At 40.8% G+C, this 19537-nt stretch overlaps 1 protein-coding gene across 4 annotated transcripts in view; it reads left to right on the forward strand.

The window, feature by feature from the left end:
- LOC124594785 (E3 ubiquitin-protein ligase TRIP12) overlaps positions 1 to 19537 on the forward strand; it is a 232545-nt gene that overhangs the window by 179304 nt on the left and 33704 nt on the right. For all 4 annotated transcript variants that reach the window (XM_047133192.1, XM_047133195.1, XM_047133193.1 and 1 more), the window contains exons 24-27: positions 3991 to 4182; positions 5417 to 5622; positions 15773 to 15897; positions 19202 to 19386. In XM_047133192.1, coding sequence (XP_046989148.1) covers positions 3991 to 4182; positions 5417 to 5622; positions 15773 to 15897; positions 19202 to 19386 — 708 coding nt within the window. The remainder of the gene's footprint in view (positions 1 to 3990; positions 4183 to 5416; positions 5623 to 15772; positions 15898 to 19201; positions 19387 to 19537) is intronic.

Raw genomic sequence — 19537 nt, forward strand, 5'->3', positions numbered from 1 at the left:
CAAAATTTCCCCAGTTGTGATGACCAGGTAGCATACCTCACAAACGTTATCCTTACCACCGTGGAATGTTCCTTTACTCACACTTCCTCTTTACTGTGCCGTGTCTCTTGATCCTTGGTTGACTGAGGTATTCTGCAGCAAAATTCTTGTGTGGAGACGTGCTCTCCATGTTTTTAACAGTCATCCTACAATGGACATCAGTATTCATTACAAACAGTTGCATGTGCATTGTTGCACATTCTTCGGGTTAGCTGGATTTTGTTTACTAGTTTTTTTTTTTTTTATATAACAGTTCCAGTCCCTATCCCACCATGTGAGCCAATCTCAAATGGCTGTATGGGACTAAGGCCTATTCCCCATTTTCCAGCCTGACAGTAGCAGATGATGTCACAGTGGACCCTACTTCTATCCCAAACACATTGGGCTGCTATTTTGTGGTGATTTCGAGCTCCACCCACTATCACTCTGCCTTCCTTCATCGGAAATGAGTGGAGATGGCTCGGGCAATACCATTCTCTTCTCAGAATCAGGAGTGCTACAACACCACCCTTACTTTGAGGGAGCTAGGTCATGCTCTCATTTCGTCCCAATCCTCCATCCCAGGGCCGGAGGATGTTCACATTGAGATGTTGCAGAATCTTTCTCTTGTGGGCAAGCACTTTCTCCTTCATATATGAAATTGCATCTGAGCAGAGGGCACGTTCCCCAGATGCTGGCATGAAGCCACTGTCATACCCTAAGCGCAGCAAGGACAAATACCTTCCTTTTAGGTATTGCCCCATTTCTCTTACCAGCGGTGTTTGCAAAGTGATAGAATGTATGATTCATGCCTGGCTGGTATGGTGGCTCGAGTCTCGCAATTTACTGACCTCATCACTTTGCCAACCCATGTCATGTATGGTTTTCTGCAGAAATAACAGACTGTAGCTGTGTTTCTCGATTTGGAGAAAGCCTACAACACCTGCTGGAGGACTGGTATCCTCCATGCTGTCTACACGGGGGTTTCTGTGGCAACATGCCCCATTTCCTTCAGGAATTTTTAAAAGATTGAGTTTTCAAGGTTCTTATTGGTTCTGGCTTGTTGAACACCTTTAACCAGGAAAATGATTTGCTTCAGGGCTCCGTCCTGAGCATCATTCTGTTTGCTATCGCCATTAACCATATAATGGTCTGTCTCCCGCCGGGCATCTCCAGTTGCCTTTTCGTTGACGGTTTTGTGATCTGTTGCAGTTCTCCAGTAACTTGTATCCTTGAGTGGCGTCTCCAGCGATGTCTTGATTGTCTTTTCTCGTGGAGAAATGACAATGGTTTTTGTTTTTCCACTGGCAATACTGTTTCTATGAATTTCTGGCAGTGCAATTGGTTTCTTCCACCCTCTTTACATCTTGGGTCTGTTGCTCTTCATTTTGTTGTAACTACGAAATTCCTGGGGCTTATGCTCAATAGAAAACTTTCTTGGTCCTCCCACGTATCTTATATGGCTCCCTGCTGTACGCAGTCCCTCATTGCCCTTCATGTCCTGAACGGTACTTCCTGGGGAGTGGATCAGACCACCCTTGTCCGTTTTTATTAGTCCCTTGTCCATTTGAAACAAGACTATGGATGTTTCGTTTATGCCTCATCCCTTTTATGCTGTCTCAATACTATCCACTATTGTGTCATCCATTTGACCACTGGCACCGTTTACACTAGCTCAGTTGAGTGTCTGTATGCTGAAGCTGCCAAACTACCACTGTCATACTGTGTATCTATGTGTGCCACTTGTTTGCCATGCCTTGCCACCCACACTATGCATCCTTCTTTGATGACACCTTTGATCTCCAGTATGGGATGCATCCCCTCTTCTGTTACCTCCTGGAGTTTGCTTTCGGCTTATGCTCCAACAGCTTAACTTCTTGCTGCCTGCCACTTTCTCAATGGGTGTGAACCCTTCACCACCTTGGCTTTATAGTACCTTTGTGTATGCCGACAGCTCTCGGACTGACTGTGGTGTCGGGTGTGCCTTTGTCATTGGCCCCGACAATTTTCGGAATTGTCTCCCAGAACACTGCCCAGTATTTACCGTTGAGCTCTTCACCCTGTATCAGGCCATGTAGTATGTCTGGTGACACAGGCTTTCAGTTGCATCATCTGCTATGGCTCTCTCAATCCCCTTCAGAGCCTCAATATGCTGTACACTGTCCATCCCTTAGTGAACGGGTCCAGGAAAGTTGACACTTGCTCACTCATAATGCAGCCACTGTGATGTTTATGTGGGTCCCGGGTCACGTTTGTCTGATGGGAAGCAAGGCCACTGATGCTACTGCCAAGGGTACAGTCCTCGTACCTCGTCCAGCTAGTTCTTCCATTCCCTCAATGATCTCTGTGTTGCCATCTGTTAGCAGGTGGTGTCACTTTGGCATCAACACTGGTCCTCACTTCATGGGAACAAGCTCTGGGGAATTACACCTGCCCCTTTAGCTTGGATGACCACCTCTTGCCTCAAGATCAGATAGGTAGTGTATTGAGCACTGTCTTTTTAGCTATCGCCATTTGTTAAGCGGTGCTCCCCCACTTTTGCTCATTGCCCTCAACCTCTAGCGGATTGCCTTTTCTGACGGAATGCCCCCTTTTTAACAACTTACATTCTCATTTATCTTTGCCGTCTGAGTTATCAGCCATTTTAGCAAACAACATGTGGGCCGTCGACCACGTTTTACTTTTTATCCATTGTAGCAATATACCAAAGGACATTTAATCTTTAGTTCAGGATCTCCGTTTCTCTATGGACTATTTTATGGACCTTTCTCCAAGTCTCTGTTCTTAGCTGTCTTTTCTTCTGTCAGTTGGGTTTAACGTGTAGTTGTTTTTAACTTATTTTTTGTCTTCGTGTTCTATGGTTCTGACATGGACATGTGTGGACCTAGTTCTTTTTTGCACTCTAAGCAAAACAAAACCGAACAAACAGTTATGTTGTCGAGCATACTCTGCAGCAGGATACTGAGTGCTGCCGGTATACACACTGTGCCTGTGCCCATTCATCCTGACCGACAACTGGGTGGCAATCATGCTGATGTAAAAGGCCTAATATTGTTTACACAACGGCTGGTGTATGATGTGTTGTTTCACAAGTGGCTCTCCTTTCGATAATATATGTTTCGCCAGTTACAGTGCTGGTGTAGGTGGTAGTAGGAGAGTGCATAGGGCAAGTCTTGCAGCGGGTTTGGTTACAGGGGTGGGAACCATAGGGTAGGGAGATCGGTGCAGAAGGAGCGTAGGGTCTGACAAGGATATTGGGAAGTTAGGGAGGGCAATGAAAAGCTATTCTAGGTGGGCAAATTCTCAAACTGAATGGATCTCATGTTAGGCATGATTTTAGGAAGTCATGGCCTTGTTGAAACAGCTGATTAATACGTTCACGGCTAGGATAATACTGAGTGACTAGTGTTGTGCTCCAAAGTTGTTTTTTGGACGGACCAGCAGCACCAGGGTTGGATGTGATGGCCCAGGAAATCTGCTTTTGAACTAGAGTGGTGGGGTACTTATGTCCAGTGAAGACTGAGGTGAGAATGATGATGTATTCCTGTAAAGAGTCTGCATCCGAACAAATAAGTTTGCCTTGAATGCCAAGGGTGTAAGGGAGGGAACGTTTGACATGGAAAGAATGGCAACTGTCAAAATGTAAGTGCTGTTGTTTGTTAGTATGTTTAATGTGAACAGAAGTCTGTAGCTTGCCTTGGGTGAGGATGAGATGAACATTAATGAAAATAGCATGGGATTAGGAATAGAACCATGTGAAATTAGGTGGTGTTTAGAGACTCCAGGAATTTTAATAGGTCAACCTCGGCACGAGTTCATACGCATCCACACGTGTGTGTGTGTGTGTGTGTGTGTGTGTGTGTGTGTGTGTGTGTGTGTGTGTGCTGCCGTCACATGGTGAGTAGATTTTTATCTATCCATTTACATTATATTTTTATGAAGGTTATATTTTAATATTATATTATTTTTCAGTGCAATTTACAAAGACATCCAGACTGCAGCAATCTGAAACAATGGAAAGGAGGAACAGTCAAGATAGATCCACTTGCACTAGTTCAAGCTATAGAAAGATACTTGGTTGTTAGAGGCTATGGTAGACTGAAAGATAAAGATTCTGGAGAGTCAGATGATGACAACAGTGAAGAGGATATTGACGATACATTGGTATGTAAGATGTTTGTATGGTTTTACGTTTTCTGAACATAAAGGGAGGGGGGGGGGGGGCGGGCAATAAAGGTACAGGTAAAGGGCAGGTGTAGTTTTGAGCTAAGTTTCAAAGTGGAGGTGAGGAAAAAAATTTGGGGGAGAGGGAGGAGACAAAAGTGTAGCCGTGCATACTCAAAACTTAATAGAAAGTTTGAAGTGAGTAACCATATATAATTATACCAGATAGCTTTATTGCACATGGACAAATGTCTTATAGTTTGTTTAGTCCCATTACAATATGGGCTGTGCAGGGTTTTTGAAATTGGTATGAGCTACGCTAAACTTCTAAGCTGTAACAGTTCTTTCTGCAGTTTTTTACCGTGGCTATTTTCTCCAGAAACATAGCAACAATAATTAACTAAACTATAATAAAAATACTCAGCACAGGTGGGTATTGCATAACTGAAATTTTGTTATTTGTCAGATATTTGCAAAATGTTAATCCAATTGTGGGGGTTCAATCCTCGGTCATGTCCATGATTTTTTGTCACTTATCACGTCTTTCCCATACGGCAATGATTTGTATTAAGAACATTTCCAAAGTTGCACCATTGTTCAGAGTCTATATAAAACAATAGGCCCTCATGTAAATAATGGAGCCAGTCAGTTCAAAGGTCGGAGGAAAGACTGTCATACTACCTCCCAATAAGTCCATGCCTAGTAAAGCAGTGTGATGTGGGGAGTGGCAGACCAGGAAATAGTAACTAAACAGTTTTAATGGGCATTCAGTGTAAGGGAGAGTGGTGGAAAAGTGGTAAGATACGGGGCTCCATTTATCAGGTGAAAAAAAGGATTGTGCAGAATTTCCTACCTCTTCACTCTTCTGGTTTGTTGGACATAGGCAAGAGAGAACTTGAGTTTTTGTTGAGTGACTTATTTCACAAGTACTTTAGATTCACATAAAAGTAAAATTTATAAAGAGGTGTGAACAAACTAAAACATGAATGTATTTGTTCTTTTAAAATTGTTTTCCGTGCATTAGACTCCTGTATGTGTTTTCACAGTTCACGTTGAAACTAAATGTCTTATCTAGTAATGGCTTCCATGTCTTCTCATCTTGACTGTAAATGTGTTAATGAATCCTGTTTCCCATCTCTATTTGTAAAGATAATCTTTGCAAATATAATTGCATTTTTTTTTCCTAGATTGTATTCACTCTGGTAATAAAATGTTACTTCCTGTCAAATTTCAGGCTGCTGTCGTCATTAGCCAAGGTAGTGCGAGGCATCGTTTGCAATTCATGATTGGAGATCAGGTTTTACCATATAACATGACTGTGTATCAAGCTGTTAGGCAATTTAGTTCAGTTGGAAATGATCAGTCAGAGACTGACACAGACAATGAAGCTCCACTTGGCAACTCGGGTGTGTGGGTTCAGACACACACTATTTATTACAAGTAAGTGATGACATTACTATTTTTCCTTTGTTGTAATTCGTACTAACATTATATATCTAAAAACAAAGATGATGTGACTTACCAAACGAAAGCGCTGGCAGGTCGATACACACAAACAAACACAAACATACACACAAAATTCTAGCTTTTGCAACCAACGGTTGCTTCGTCAGGAAAGAGGGAAGAAGAGGGAAAGATGAAAGGATGTGGGTTTTAAGGGGGAGGGTAAGAAGTCATCCCAATCCCGGGAGCAGAAAGACTTACCTTAGGGGGAAAAAAGGAAGGGTATACTCTCTCTCTCTCTCTCTCTCTCTCTCTCTCTCTCTCTCTCTCTCTCTCTCTCTCTCGCGCACACACACACACACACACACACACACACACACACACACACACACACACAGGGCTATTACAAATGACTGAAGCGATTTCATAAATTCACTGTAGCTCCATTCATTGACATATGGTCACGACACACTACAGATACGTAGAAAAACTCATAAAGTTTTGTTCGGCTGAAGCCGCACTTCAGGTTTCTGCCGCCAGAGCGCTCGAGAGCGCAGTGAGACAAAATGGCGACAGGAGCCGAGAAAGTGTATGTCGTGCTTGAAATGCACTCACATCAGTTAGTCATAACAGTGCAACGACACTTCAGGACGAAGTTAAACAAAGATCCACCAACTGCTAACTCCATTCGGCGATGGTATGCTCAGTTTAAAGCTTCTGGATGCCTCTGTAAGGGAAAATCAACGGGTCGGCCTGCAGTGAACGAAGAAACGGTTGAACGCGTGCGGGCAAGTTTCACGCGTAGCCCGCGGAAGTCGACGAATAAAGCAAGCATGGAGCTAAACGTATCACAGCCGACGGTTTGGGAAATCTTACGGAAAAGGCTAAAGCAGAAGCCTTACCGTTTACAATTGCTACAAGCCCTGACACCCGATGACAAAGTCAAACGCTTTGAATTTTCGGCGCGGTTTCAACAGCTCATGGAAGGGGATGCGTTCAATGCGATACTTGTTTTCAGTGATGAAGCAACTTTTTTTCTTAATGGTGAAGTGAACAGACACAATGTGCGAATCTGGGTGGTAGAGAATCCTCACGCATTCGTGCAGCAAATTCCCAATTCACCAAAAGTTAACGTGTTTTGTGCAATCTCACGGTTTAAAGATTACGGCCCCTTTTTCTTCTGCGAAAAAAACGTTACAGGACACGTGTATCTGGACATGCTGGAAAATTGGCTCATGCCACAACTGGAGACCGACAGTGCTGACTTCATGTTTCAACTGGATGGTGCTCCACTGCACTTCCATCATGATGTTCGGCATTTCTTAAACAGGAGATTGGAAAACAGATGGATTGGTCGTGGTGGAGATCGTGATCAGCAATTCATGTCATGGCCTCCACGCTCTCCCGACTTAACCCCATGCGATTTCTTTCTGTGGGGTTATGTGAAAGATTCAGTGTTTAAACCTCCTCTACCAAGAAACGTGCCAGAACTGCGAGCTTGCATCAACGATGCTTTCAAACTCATTGATGGGGACATGCTGCGCCGAGTGTGGGAGGAACTTGATTATCGGCTTGATGTCTGCCGAATCACTAAAGGGGCACATATCAAACATTTGTGAATGCCTAAAAACACTTTTTGAGTTTTTGTATGTGTGTGCAAAGCATTGTGAAAAATCTCAAATAATAAAGTTATTGTAGAGCTGTGAAATCGCTTCAATCATTTGTAATAACCCTGTACAGACACAAGCAGACGTATTCAAAGACACAGAGTTTGGGCAGAGATGGACTGAAGACCACCACCACCTGAACTTCGTAAAAGAAGCAGAAACTGTAATGTTGCATAACATTGTTTCTTCAAGAAACAATTCAAATATAAAGCTTTTTGAACAGACGTACAAAAACAGTGGTAACGTTCTACCTGGCCAGTTGCAGTACTAATCGCACACTCTGTGCTTAGGCTTACTATCCAACCCAGGACATTTTTTGAAATTACTTAAAAGTTTAAACAGTTTATATAAATGTTAAACTTTGATTATATAGTTGTATTTTTCACTAGACATTTCTTTCTGAACTGATTTGTGTACAATATGGGCTGAAAAACTATTTCCTGAAATAGGTCTATCTAAATTACATTGTATTTTCTGAACACAGTTTCCGTCCCATTTCTCTTCACATGACCTAAATTACTGTTGGTGTTATCAGTAGTATAACGAACCAAGTATTCTTGAAGTTTTCATTTTCTCACAAAATGAAAAAGATACAGAGTCAAAATTTGAGCAAGTTCTTGCCTGACACAGCATCGAAATTTAAAAAGTTCAACTTTATTTCTGTCCTTCAGACTGAAATGTCTTACAATTGGATCAAATTAAACATCTCTGTTTGAGCAGTCCATCATAACTGTTACATAAATCATGTTTTCCAAAAAAAAAAAGACTCTAAAGATCTAACAGTGTTCAGAAAGGATAGATTAAACACAATTGGTGGTAGAGTATTTATTGCTGTCAGAAGTAGTTTGCCTCGTAGTGAAATTCAAGTAGATAGTTCCTGCGAAATAGTATGGGTAGAGGTTATACTTGATAATCGAACTAAACTGTTAAGTGGGTCATTTTACCAATCCCCCGACTAAGAAGATATAGTTGCTGAACAGTTCAAAGAAAAGTTGAGTCTCATTTCAAATAGGTATCCCACTCATACAATTATAGTCAGTGATGACTTTAATCTACCCTTGATATGCTGGAAAAAGTATACGTTTAAAGTCGGCGGCAGATGTAAAACGTCATCCGAAATTGTACTGAATGCTTTCTCAGAAAATTATTTTGAACAATTAATTCATGAGCCCACTCGAAACGTAAATGGTTGCAAAAGCATACTCGACCTCTTAGCAACAAATAATCCGGGACAAATGGTGAGTATCGTGACGAATATAGGGATTAGCGACCACAAGACAGTAGCTGCTAGGCTGAATACCATAACTCCTACAACTACCAAAAAGAACGCAAAGTATATCTATTTAAAAAAGCTGATAAAAATGCTCTTAACGCCTTTTTAAGAGAGTCTTCATTCCTTCTGATCTGATCATGTAAGTGTAGAAAAGTTGTGGAGTGGTTTCAAATAGATAGGATCGACAGCAATTGAGAGGTATGTACCACATAAATTAATTAGTGGTGGTACTGATCCTTCATGATTCACAAAATGGGTCAGATTGCTGTTGCAGAAGCAGCGAATAAAGCATGCCAAATTTAAAAGAACGCAAAATCGCCAAGACTGGCAAAGTTTTGCAGATATTTGAAATATAGTGCCTACTTCAATGAGAGATGCTTTCAGTAATTTTCACAACGAAACTCTGTCTCGAAATCTGGCAGAAAACCCAGAGAGATTCTGGTCATATATAAAGCACCCCAGTGGCAAGACTCAATCAATACCTTCACTTTGTGATAACGGTGAAGTCACTGATGACAGTGCCACTAAAGCCGAGTTATTAAACATGATTTTTCGAAACTCCTTCACCAAAGAAGATGAAGTAAATATTCCTGAATTCCAATCAAGAACAACTGCCAAGATGAGAAACACAGAAATAGATATCCTAGGTCTCGTAAAGCAGCTTAAATCACTTAATAAAATCAAGGCTTCTGGTCCAGATTGTATACCAGTCAGGTCCTCTCAGAGTACGCTGATACAATAGCTCCATATTTAGCAATTATATACAACTGCTCACTCACAGAAAGATCCATATCTAAAGACTAGAAAATTGCTCAAGTCACACAAATACCCTAAAAGGGAAGTAGGAGTAATCTATTGAGTTACAGGCCCATATCACTAACGTCAGTTTGCAGTAGGGTTTTGGAAGATATACTGTATTCGAACATTATGAAGTACCTCGAAGAAAACGATTTATTGACACGTAATCGGCACAGATTCGAATAATATCGTTCCAGCAAAACACAACTAGCTCTTTATACTCGTGAAGTAATGAGTGCTATCGACAGGGGATGTCAAATTGATTTCATATTTTTAGATTTCTAGAAGGCTTTAGACACTGTTGCTTACAAGCAGTCTTCTAACCAAACTGCATGCCTATGGAATATTGGCTCAGTTGTGCAACTGGATTCGTGATTTCCTGTCAGAAAGGTCACAGTTCGTAGTAATAGACAGAAAATCATAGAGTGAAACAGAAATAATATCCGGTATTCCCCAAGGAAGTGTTACGGGTCCTCTATTGTTCCTGATCTATATTAATGACATAGGAGACAATCTGAGTAGTCGTCTTAGATTGTTTGCAGATGATGCTGTCATTTACCGTCTTGTAAAGTCATCAGATGACCAAAACAAACTGCAAAATGATTTAGACAAGATATCTGTATGGTGCGAAAAGTAGCAATTGACCCTGAATAAAGAAAAGTGTAAAATTATTCACATGAGTACTAAAAGAAATCCGCTAAATTTCGATAACGCGATAAGTCACACAAATCTGAAGGCTGTAAATTCAACTAAATACTTAGGGATTACAATTACAAATACCCTAAATTGGAACGATCACATAGATAATGTTGTGGGTAGAGCCAACCAAAGACTGCGATTCATTGGCAGAACACTTAGAAGGTGAATCAGGTCTACCAAAGAGACTGCTTACACCACACTTGTCCGCCCTATTCTAGAGTATTGCTGTGTGGTGTGGGAACCGCATCAGGTGGGACTGACGGATGTCATTGAGAAAGTACAAAGAAGGGCTGCTGATTAGTACCACAGACATGATACATGAATTTGGAGTGGCAATCATTAAAACAAAGGCGTTTTTTTGTTGTGAGAGGATCTTCTCATGAAATTTCAATCACCAGTTTTCTCCTCCAGTTTCGAAAACATTCTATTGGCACACACCTACTTAGGGCTCGCACAGAAAAATTTAAGTGCTTGTTTTTCCTGCACGCCGTTAGAGAGTGGAACAGTGGAGAGGCAGCTTGAAGGGGGTTCATTGTACCCTCTGCCAGGCACTTCATTGTGAATAGCAGAGTAATCATGCAGATGTAGATGTAGAGATACACTTCACTTTTCAGCACTAGTGCATAACAGCTGTCATGTTGGATGCTGTAGCTCTGGCAGGTTGATGAATAAGTGTTTATCTGTGTATTTGACACCTTTTTGTACTGGTTTTAACCCTGTAAGTATATCTAGTTGTTGTTTTTGGTCTTAGGATTATATTTGTGTTTCCTGTTACCTTTTTTTTTAGAAAACAGGAACATTGGTAATATCGAAGGACAGTAGTATTATCATAGGAAATTGGTGACTGTAAGCACACCAGAAAAGACTTTCACCCCAGCAGACGATATGCTAGTACCACGTACCATCACCTCAAGTCTTGATAATCACCTCCTTCTGTTAAGAAAGATGTTGATTCGCCCCTTGTACCAAATAGTTGCAGATACCAGGTGATCAAAAAGTCAGTACAAATTTGAAAACTGAATAAATCACGGAATAATGTAGATTGAGAGGTACAAATTGACACACTTGCTTGGAATGGCATGGCGTTTTATTAGAACAAAAAAAATTACAAAAGTTCAAAAAATGTCCAACAGATGACGCTTCATCTGATCAGAATAGCAATAATTAGCATAACAAAGTAAGACAAAGCAAAGATAATGTTCTTTACAGGAAATGCTCAATATATCCACCATCATCCCTCAACAATAGCTGTAGTCGAGGAATAATGTGAACAGCACTGTAAAGCATGTCCAGAGTTATGGTGAGGCATTGGCGTCAGATGTTGTCTTTCAGCATCCCTAGAGATGTCGGCCGATCACGGTACACTTGCGACTTCCGGTAACCCCAGAGCCAATAATCGCACAGACTGGGGTCTGCGGACCTGGGAGGCCAAGCGTGACGAAAGTGGCAGCTGAGCACATGATCACCCCCAAATGACGCGTACAAGAGATGTTTCATGCGTCTAGCAATATGGGGTGGAGCGCCATCCTGCATAAACATCGTACGTTCCAGCAAGTGTTTATCATCCAGGCTGGGGGTGAAGCGATTCTGTAACATATCAGCGTACCTCTCACCCATCATGGTAGCAGTTACAAAACCAGAATCACGCATTTCCTCGAAGAAAAAAGGCCCATAATGGTAGATGTGGTAAATCCACAACCCATACTGTGACTTTCTCGTCATGCAATGGAGTTTCCACGACAGTTCTAGGATTTTCGGTAGCCCAAATTCTGCAGCTGTGAGCGTTGATAGACCCTCGGAGTGTGAAATGAGCATCGTCTATCCACAACACGTTACTCAAACAATTGTCATCTTCCACCATCTTTTGAAACGCCCACACCCCAAATGCCCTCCGCTTCACTAAATTGCCAGGTAACAGTTTGTGATGCCGACGGCACTTAGGCGTACCCTCCGATGCTATCCGTACAAAATCCAACACAAACAGTAGTGTGTAGAATGCTGGTGCAACGTGCGACTGCACGAGCACTGACTTCCCGTGCATAGACAAACCAGCTACAGTCTCCATTTCGTCCTGAACTGTCTCGGCAGCATTACGCCTTGTGCTCGGTTGGCCATTACGGGGTCTATCGTCTAAACAACCCGTGGCTTCGAACTTCAAACTCATTCTCGCCACAGCTGCATTTGTCCACGGACCTTTACCCGTTTGATTCCCCTTCCTATGGCGATAGGATTGTAACGCTGAACTATCACATTCCTCATTCTGATAATACAGCTTCACTAAAAGTGCCTTTTCAGGTAACATCAACATGCTGCAACTGCTGGTGCATCTGATTCTCTCTCTCATTACAGTTCCTTTTATACACGATTGTCATGCGCAGTCACTGACATTTTGCTGTCCAGTGCCATCTGTCGGACATTTTGTGAACCTCTTTTTTTTCCGCTAATAAAACCCCATGTCATTCCAAGCATGTGTGTCAATTTTTACCCCTCTATCTACATTATTCCGCGGTTTAATGAGTTTGCAAATTTGTACTGACTTTTTGATCACCCGGTATTTTCTGTAGGAGTACAAGCAGTTAATTTAGCAAGCCAGTTGAGGTATGAAGTATGTGCAGGCCTGTGATCATGACTCTTGTCATCTTGCAATGTGGAGCTTCTACTGCATATCACGAAAAAGTAGAAGCAGCAGCAACCAACAATTGGTCATTAAGAATGTCAAAATAAGAATCGCAGTTCATGTTTACGATAGTCTGAATGAGTAGATCAAAGTCATAGTGTGAAAAGCATGTCATAGCAACACACACACACACACACACACACACACTCTCTGTGTGTGTGTGTGTGTTAAATGCTTCAGTGGGTCAAATAGGTGCCTCCTGATATTTGACAGTTACCAAACTTACTTAGATTCTTGAAAAATAAATAAATAAATAAATAAATAAAATAAAATAATAAAAAAGGGACCTGCTCACCAGAAACAGTAGGATGGTACACAGAAACACGCACAAGTGAAAGTAGTTCATTAGATTTAGAGCTACCACTCGTTTTCTGATGTAAATAATCCTCCAAATTTGTTTAATTTGTCTCCCATATGAAACATTCCAGGAAACCATTACCAATGTAATATGTCTACTTTATCTCTTATTTCATGTATCGTTTTGAATGTAATGGCTGCCTCTGTTTGTGAGCTGCTGTGTTGTTCCAGAAACTTGAGCAATTTTGAGTATTGTGTTCTATATAAACTCGGATATGCTAAATTGCACATATGCAGTTGATTTTTAAGTTTAAAAGGAAAGAACACACACACCATGGCTGTCTTAGTCTCAATGAAAGAATAGTCGCCAAACTCTGATTTTGACAGATGAGAAGTTGCTCAAGTAATACCTGAAATGGGGCAGTTGAGAACTGTCACCATGACTCCCAGGATTTCTTTTCAGATAGCCAGAAACTTAAAATTGGTGTAATTACATGCTGTTTCCTTACGGTATAATATTTCATGTACATTATCTCTGTGTTTGGTTTGTTTAATTTCTGTTCATGACATGCTCAGGTGAACTGCAAGAGTGATGATTGATGTGTGTATGTTTCTATGTAACAGTACATTCAAAATTCTGGCAGACAGAGTAATATTATAATGATCACATGTAATAAAAATAAAACAACACTTGACAATGGGAATTACTTTGCAGCATGAGACACTCACAATATAAATTCATAAAAAAAAAATATGGATGGCAGCAGCAAATGGTTTAACAATAAAAATGAGATGTAACTCATAACATGATACAGTTTGCTCCAGTAGCATTTATCATGACTAACATAAAATAAACGTTTCAGTGACAGGGGCTGTTGCACGCATTTAGACTCTAGTACTGTAGTGATTACAATTGATGCATCTTAGAAGAAATGGGGAAGTGGAAGGGGGGGGGGGGGGAGATGAGGTTAGGGGATAAAGGCACAGTACAGCCTAGTGGCACATGATGAGGGACCATGAAAGAGAGAGAGTGGTTAAAAATTAAAGTTTACACCTCCACCATACAAATATTGTTTATGGGAAATAATTAAATGATTTATTGCTTAGTTAGTGTGGTCACAATTACCGTATTTACTCGAATCTAAGCCGCACTTTTTTTCCGGTTTCTGTAATCAAAAAAACCGCCTGCGGCTTAGAATCGAGTGCAAAGCAAGCGGGAGTTCTGAAAAATGTTGGTGGGTGCCGCCACAACTAACTTCTGCCGTCGAATATATGTAGCGCCACACAGGCATGCTTTGTAGGCACAAAGATAAATACTGGCACCAAAATCTCTGCGTCAGTAAATAAATTAAAAAAAAAAAGTGGAAGACGAGCCTTTTTCCTCCGCCCAGAGTTTCGACCACTGCATTTTGGTACATTATCCAACGAAGTAAATACAAATTCTGTATTGTTGATCTTCGAATGTAGCAGCATTTCAATGTACTACGAAAATCCGACTGGCGACTGGCAAGACTGTTTGGGATGTTTGTCAAAATGGCCAACTCTACGTTCTGAATTTTTTCCTACCTGTGAGAAGAGATGGTTGCTAATAGGAGCTTTTATGAATTGTGAATCACATGTAGTATTCTATTCGCCACAAGATTAATACGAATATAAACATTTTGCCATGTATTGTTTCGTGTTTGCTACTATCTCATTTAAATCCTGTCTGCCTAATAAACTACGAAACTAGAGTGAGACAACAGCAAACGCGGAAGAATATACATATCATGTCATGTTTATATTCGTATTATTCCTATGCCTGATAGTGACACAGTCAGAAATGAAGCACGGCAACTGACTAGATTTTTAAATCTAAGATGACTCTAATTTCTGTGCAGAATGTAATGAACTACAGAGGCGCCTGAAAAGATTTTGGAACGGAGAAAAATTTTCGCTAAAATTTCGTTCAGAACATCATCTATCATACGCAGTCTGTTGTTTGGTTCTTGTTGATCATTATCAAAGAAAGCAGTAGTGTAAGTAACAACAAATGTTTCGCTAATGAGACGACTCCTCTCTATTTTTTATTTGTAAGCGGCAGTAGCGCGCACAAAAGCAAGCCACGCCGCGAGCGGCGACAGGCCGTAAACACGCACTATCAGAATGCGACAAACAATGCATGACACAGTGCAGTAATGCATTTTCAGCTTGGAGTGACGTTAACACCTATAACAAAGAGAACGGCACTTATCAGATCAAAGAAAAATAAGCAATCAATTCAAACCAGACGAAGCACGTGAAAAAGGAAGGATATCCGTATAAATACGGACGGAGCGCGTGACGCGTAGCAATGGCTACCTGGTAAACCGTAACTGCTAAGCTTAAGACTCGAACCAAACTACTGCAGCTGTATCGTCATTCATTCGACCTAAATTGTGTCTCATATTACAACTAGATGAACTTTGTTTCGATTTGGAGGTGCGACCTAAAACTTTTCTCTCCCCTTGAATTTCGAGTCTCAAATTTCAGGTGCGGCTTAGATTCGGGAAAAATTTTTTTCCTTGATTTCATTTTTCAGGTGCGGCTTAGATTCGAGTGCGGCTTAGATTCGAGTAAATACGGTACTTTCACCAACCCCACCTTTGCCACATCATTTCAGTTGACTGATTATTACAGAATGACGTATTTTATGTACTCAAGTTATCTCATTTTTTTTATCTACATTGTGGTGGTTTACAACCATTCTGTTCACAGGCCTGTTCCAGAAGAGGATGCAGCAGTAACTGTGAAACCCAGTTTGACCAGTTCTGGTCGTAAAGGCAAGGGTACCAGCACAAAAGCCAATTCTCGCAGTCGCAAGGGAGACAGCCTTTGGAATGGTATTTAAATAATTTTTATAGTTATTGTTGGCATTAGCAGTATGTATCATGGTAGGGTTTGGAGAAACTCAAGAGAGAAATAGACACATGTGAAAAGAAGTCTCTGTGCTGCCAGGTCTGAAGGGGAGTAAAGGAATTTAGTGCACATTCAGTTCTCATGTATCATAAAAACAGATTTTGTGAGCCTCTTTATGATGTGGGTAGTCCATTTACCCTTCAAGTAACACTGATAAAATGTAGACTTGTAAGTCTAGAGGAGCTATATTTTGTGTAAAAGCATACATCTCATGAGGCACATAAATGATAGGTATTTTTGTAAATAATTCCATTACAGTGATAGCAAATCCTAGATGAGTTGTTTTGGGAGTCGCTGCCACTGTTAAGGAGGTGCATTGCATTTGTGGTGCTGGCCTGCTGTGCTCTGAATAAAATCACATGTTTCTAACACAAGTGACTACCTTTCTGTACTTTGTATTTCCTGTGTATTGCTTAGTGTTTTAACAATACAGGGTGTGGTTAGCATACTACATTGTTGGAATGTCATCCACAGTGTCAGAATGTAGAGTACATAAACATATTGTCAGAAAGGACATGGAACAAAATTATCAACTGAGGCATTGGGCATTCAGCAGTTTCCAAAACATGCTGTCAGGAAAGGGCAGAAGCTGAAGTTACATATCAAACAATAAGAAAACAAGATATGTATGAAAAAGGTAGCAAATGCTGCAGATGTCTTCAACAATAACAATTGTTCATGGGGGGTATGGTTGGTTACCAGCAGTTGGTTCTCATTATAGATAGCAATACCTCTTGCTGTCAGTAAATTGAATAAAGAGGTTCAATTCAGTCAGTTTTGCTTCTACGAAATAGCCATACAGATATCTGGAAGGAACTTTGGTTGCACCTGAAGGGCAGTAGTTCATTTACTTAAGCTTGCTCTTTGAGATTCAGCTTTAGAAATCTTACTTGATATAGAAATCTTACTTGATACTCCATACAGGGGACATATTCTATTGCAAAAAATGGATCGATGAGTAACAGCAGTTTGATGTGGACAGGCATTATTGTAAATCAAGAGGAAGTCTCAACCAACAAAACGTTTGAACAATGACCCAAGAGGCAGTATCAACCAACAAAATGTCTGAACAGTGGCCCAGGTTTTGGAGTATTTAATCTCTCTTGCTTCTAGGCAGTAAGAACATTCCTCCAACCGCCAAACGAGCTCTCTTTTCAATTCCAACTGAACTGAATTCAGTTGTGAAGAGCTTCCTCTTTCATTCATTATTTCATCATACATGCTACAGGTTTCATAAATGTAATTGGAGAGAAAAAAAATCTATTCACCAGACAGTGGCAGAAGAAAACACACACAAAGTTATTGAAATTTGCAAGTTTTCAAAGCCAGTGACTCTTCCTTCTGGCAGAAGAGTTGAAGGGGAAGGAAGAACGGTGAAGGAAAATGAGCAGCGAGGCTGATGAAATGGGAAAAGTTTGGAAAAGTTGCCCAAAACCCCGATCAGGGGAGACTTAAAGGACAGGATGAGAAGGAAATATTGATTGTTGGGGACTGCACTCTTTCAGTGCAGTCTTCATCAGTCTTTCCTTCTCATCCTGTCTGGGAAGTCTGCTCTGACCCGGGTTTCTGGGTGACTTTTCTGAACTCTCCCTGTTTCCTCAACCTCACCCATCCTTTCCCTTCACTCCTCTTCCTTCACCTTCAACCCTTCTGCCAAAAGCAAGAGCCAATAACTCCAAAAGCTTGCAAATTTCAATACCTTTGTGTGTTTTCCCCTGTTGCCTCTTGGCGAGTAGATTTTTGTATTAATCCAATTACATTATAGGTTTCATAAATGGGCAACTTGGAAAGTGAGGCTCCCACAATGGGATGTTTGGCTTACACACTAATTGCTCTGAGCCTTTGAAACAGTTTGTTTGAAAACTGGGGTTCCTAATGCATGCTCTGCAGACAACTTTCTTGTACGTATAATTGGTCTTCATTGTCAAGTTGCTGCCAGGTACTAATTATGTTCCAGAAAAATTTTTCACTGTGCAGCAATGTGTGCACTGATTTGAAACTTCTGTCAGATTAAAACAGTTTGCCGGACTGTGTCTCAAACCAGAGCCCTTTGCGTTTAGAGGGCAAGTGCTCTACTGATGATCTAACTGAACATGACTCGTTCTCATAGCTTTACATTCACCAGTATCTCATCTCTACCTTCCAAAATACGCAGAAGTTCCACAGCAAACCTAGCAGACCAGCACTCTTGGAAGAAAAGATATGGTGGAGACGTGGCTTACCCACAGCCTGGTAGAGCATAAGCTTGCGAAAAACAAAAATTGCAGGTTTAAGTCTGGTCCAGCACACAGTTTTAATTTGCCACAAAGTTTCAGTGATTCTGTTGTCATATTTAGTTGACCACCTAAGGGTCTAGGGTTTGTATCCCTGGTATGACCATAATGATCATTGAAAGTACCAGAATCATTCCTTTGAAAAGAACATTTCCAATTTCTTTCAATTTCCTTTCCCTTCCTTGCTCTTTGAGCTTTTACTCTATTTCTAGTAATATAATCACCATTGGGTTGTTAGATCCTAATCTTCCTACCTTGCTTTTTTGTACTCGCAATATTAGGAACAATCCTTGTATCTTGTAACAGTTGCTAAAACCTTAAAGTGACTGTTACTGAAAGCTTTTAATGACATTTTGTGGATAAGTAAGTGTTGCAGAGATTGCATTCAGTGGCTGACTTTCTTCAAATGATTCTACCCTGAAAACTGGAACTTAAGTTATGATCTTTGACACTTAGTAACTTCCACCAAAAGGTTTGCTCTGATCACAACAGAGCTAGAGGTTTCATGTGTCTAATGCTCTGCTTTACTTTATACAGCAATTACATATCTAACCAGGACAGAGAAGATTTGAAATTTCTTTTGTTGGGTGACTAGAGTAAAGCAATTTTTTCTGCCTTCCAACTCACCCTTTCCCCGCTTCTCCAAACTGTCCTCCACTGCCACCCTACCGCTCCACACCCCTCCCCCTTCTTTCTTCTCCACTCACCACCACGACATCATCTTCCTTCCCCACATTGTTCGTACATTAGTCTTGTTACAGTGAGTGAAACTGTGCTGTATTGTTATTGTTACTACTACTACTACTACTACTACTACCTTTTAATATGATAAGGATTTTGAGTAGTAGTGTTATGCAAACTCTTATGGTGAAAACACCTGATGCTATTGGATAGGATTTTGTGATACCTACTCTTGTTGTTGTTCACTAATATTACATTCGTGTTTCATTTTCAGATGGCATTGTTCCATCATTGAACTCTCCACTGGTGCCATTTTTAACGTCACGTCTTCCTGATTCTGTCACAGTGCAGGATGCTTCACTTGAAGTCTTGTGTCTGCTTAGGGTACTACATGCTTTGAACAGATACTGGGGCACCTTGTACACGGCTGTTGAATATCAACCAATTGTTACTCAGCAGGTACGCTGTTAAATTGCTGTTTGTATTATATCCATGAAATCCATATTTACTACGCCATTTGTTTAATGAAACATTTGTTACTGTTTATTAAAACTGAACAGATTTTTTGCTTGTAGTGCAGCTATTTAATATATATTTATGTATGCCCTTT

Source organism: Schistocerca americana, chromosome 2, assembly GCF_021461395.2.
Source record: "Schistocerca americana isolate TAMUIC-IGC-003095 chromosome 2, iqSchAmer2.1, whole genome shotgun sequence".
Classification (NCBI taxonomy): Eukaryota; Metazoa; Arthropoda; class Insecta; order Orthoptera; family Acrididae; genus Schistocerca; species Schistocerca americana.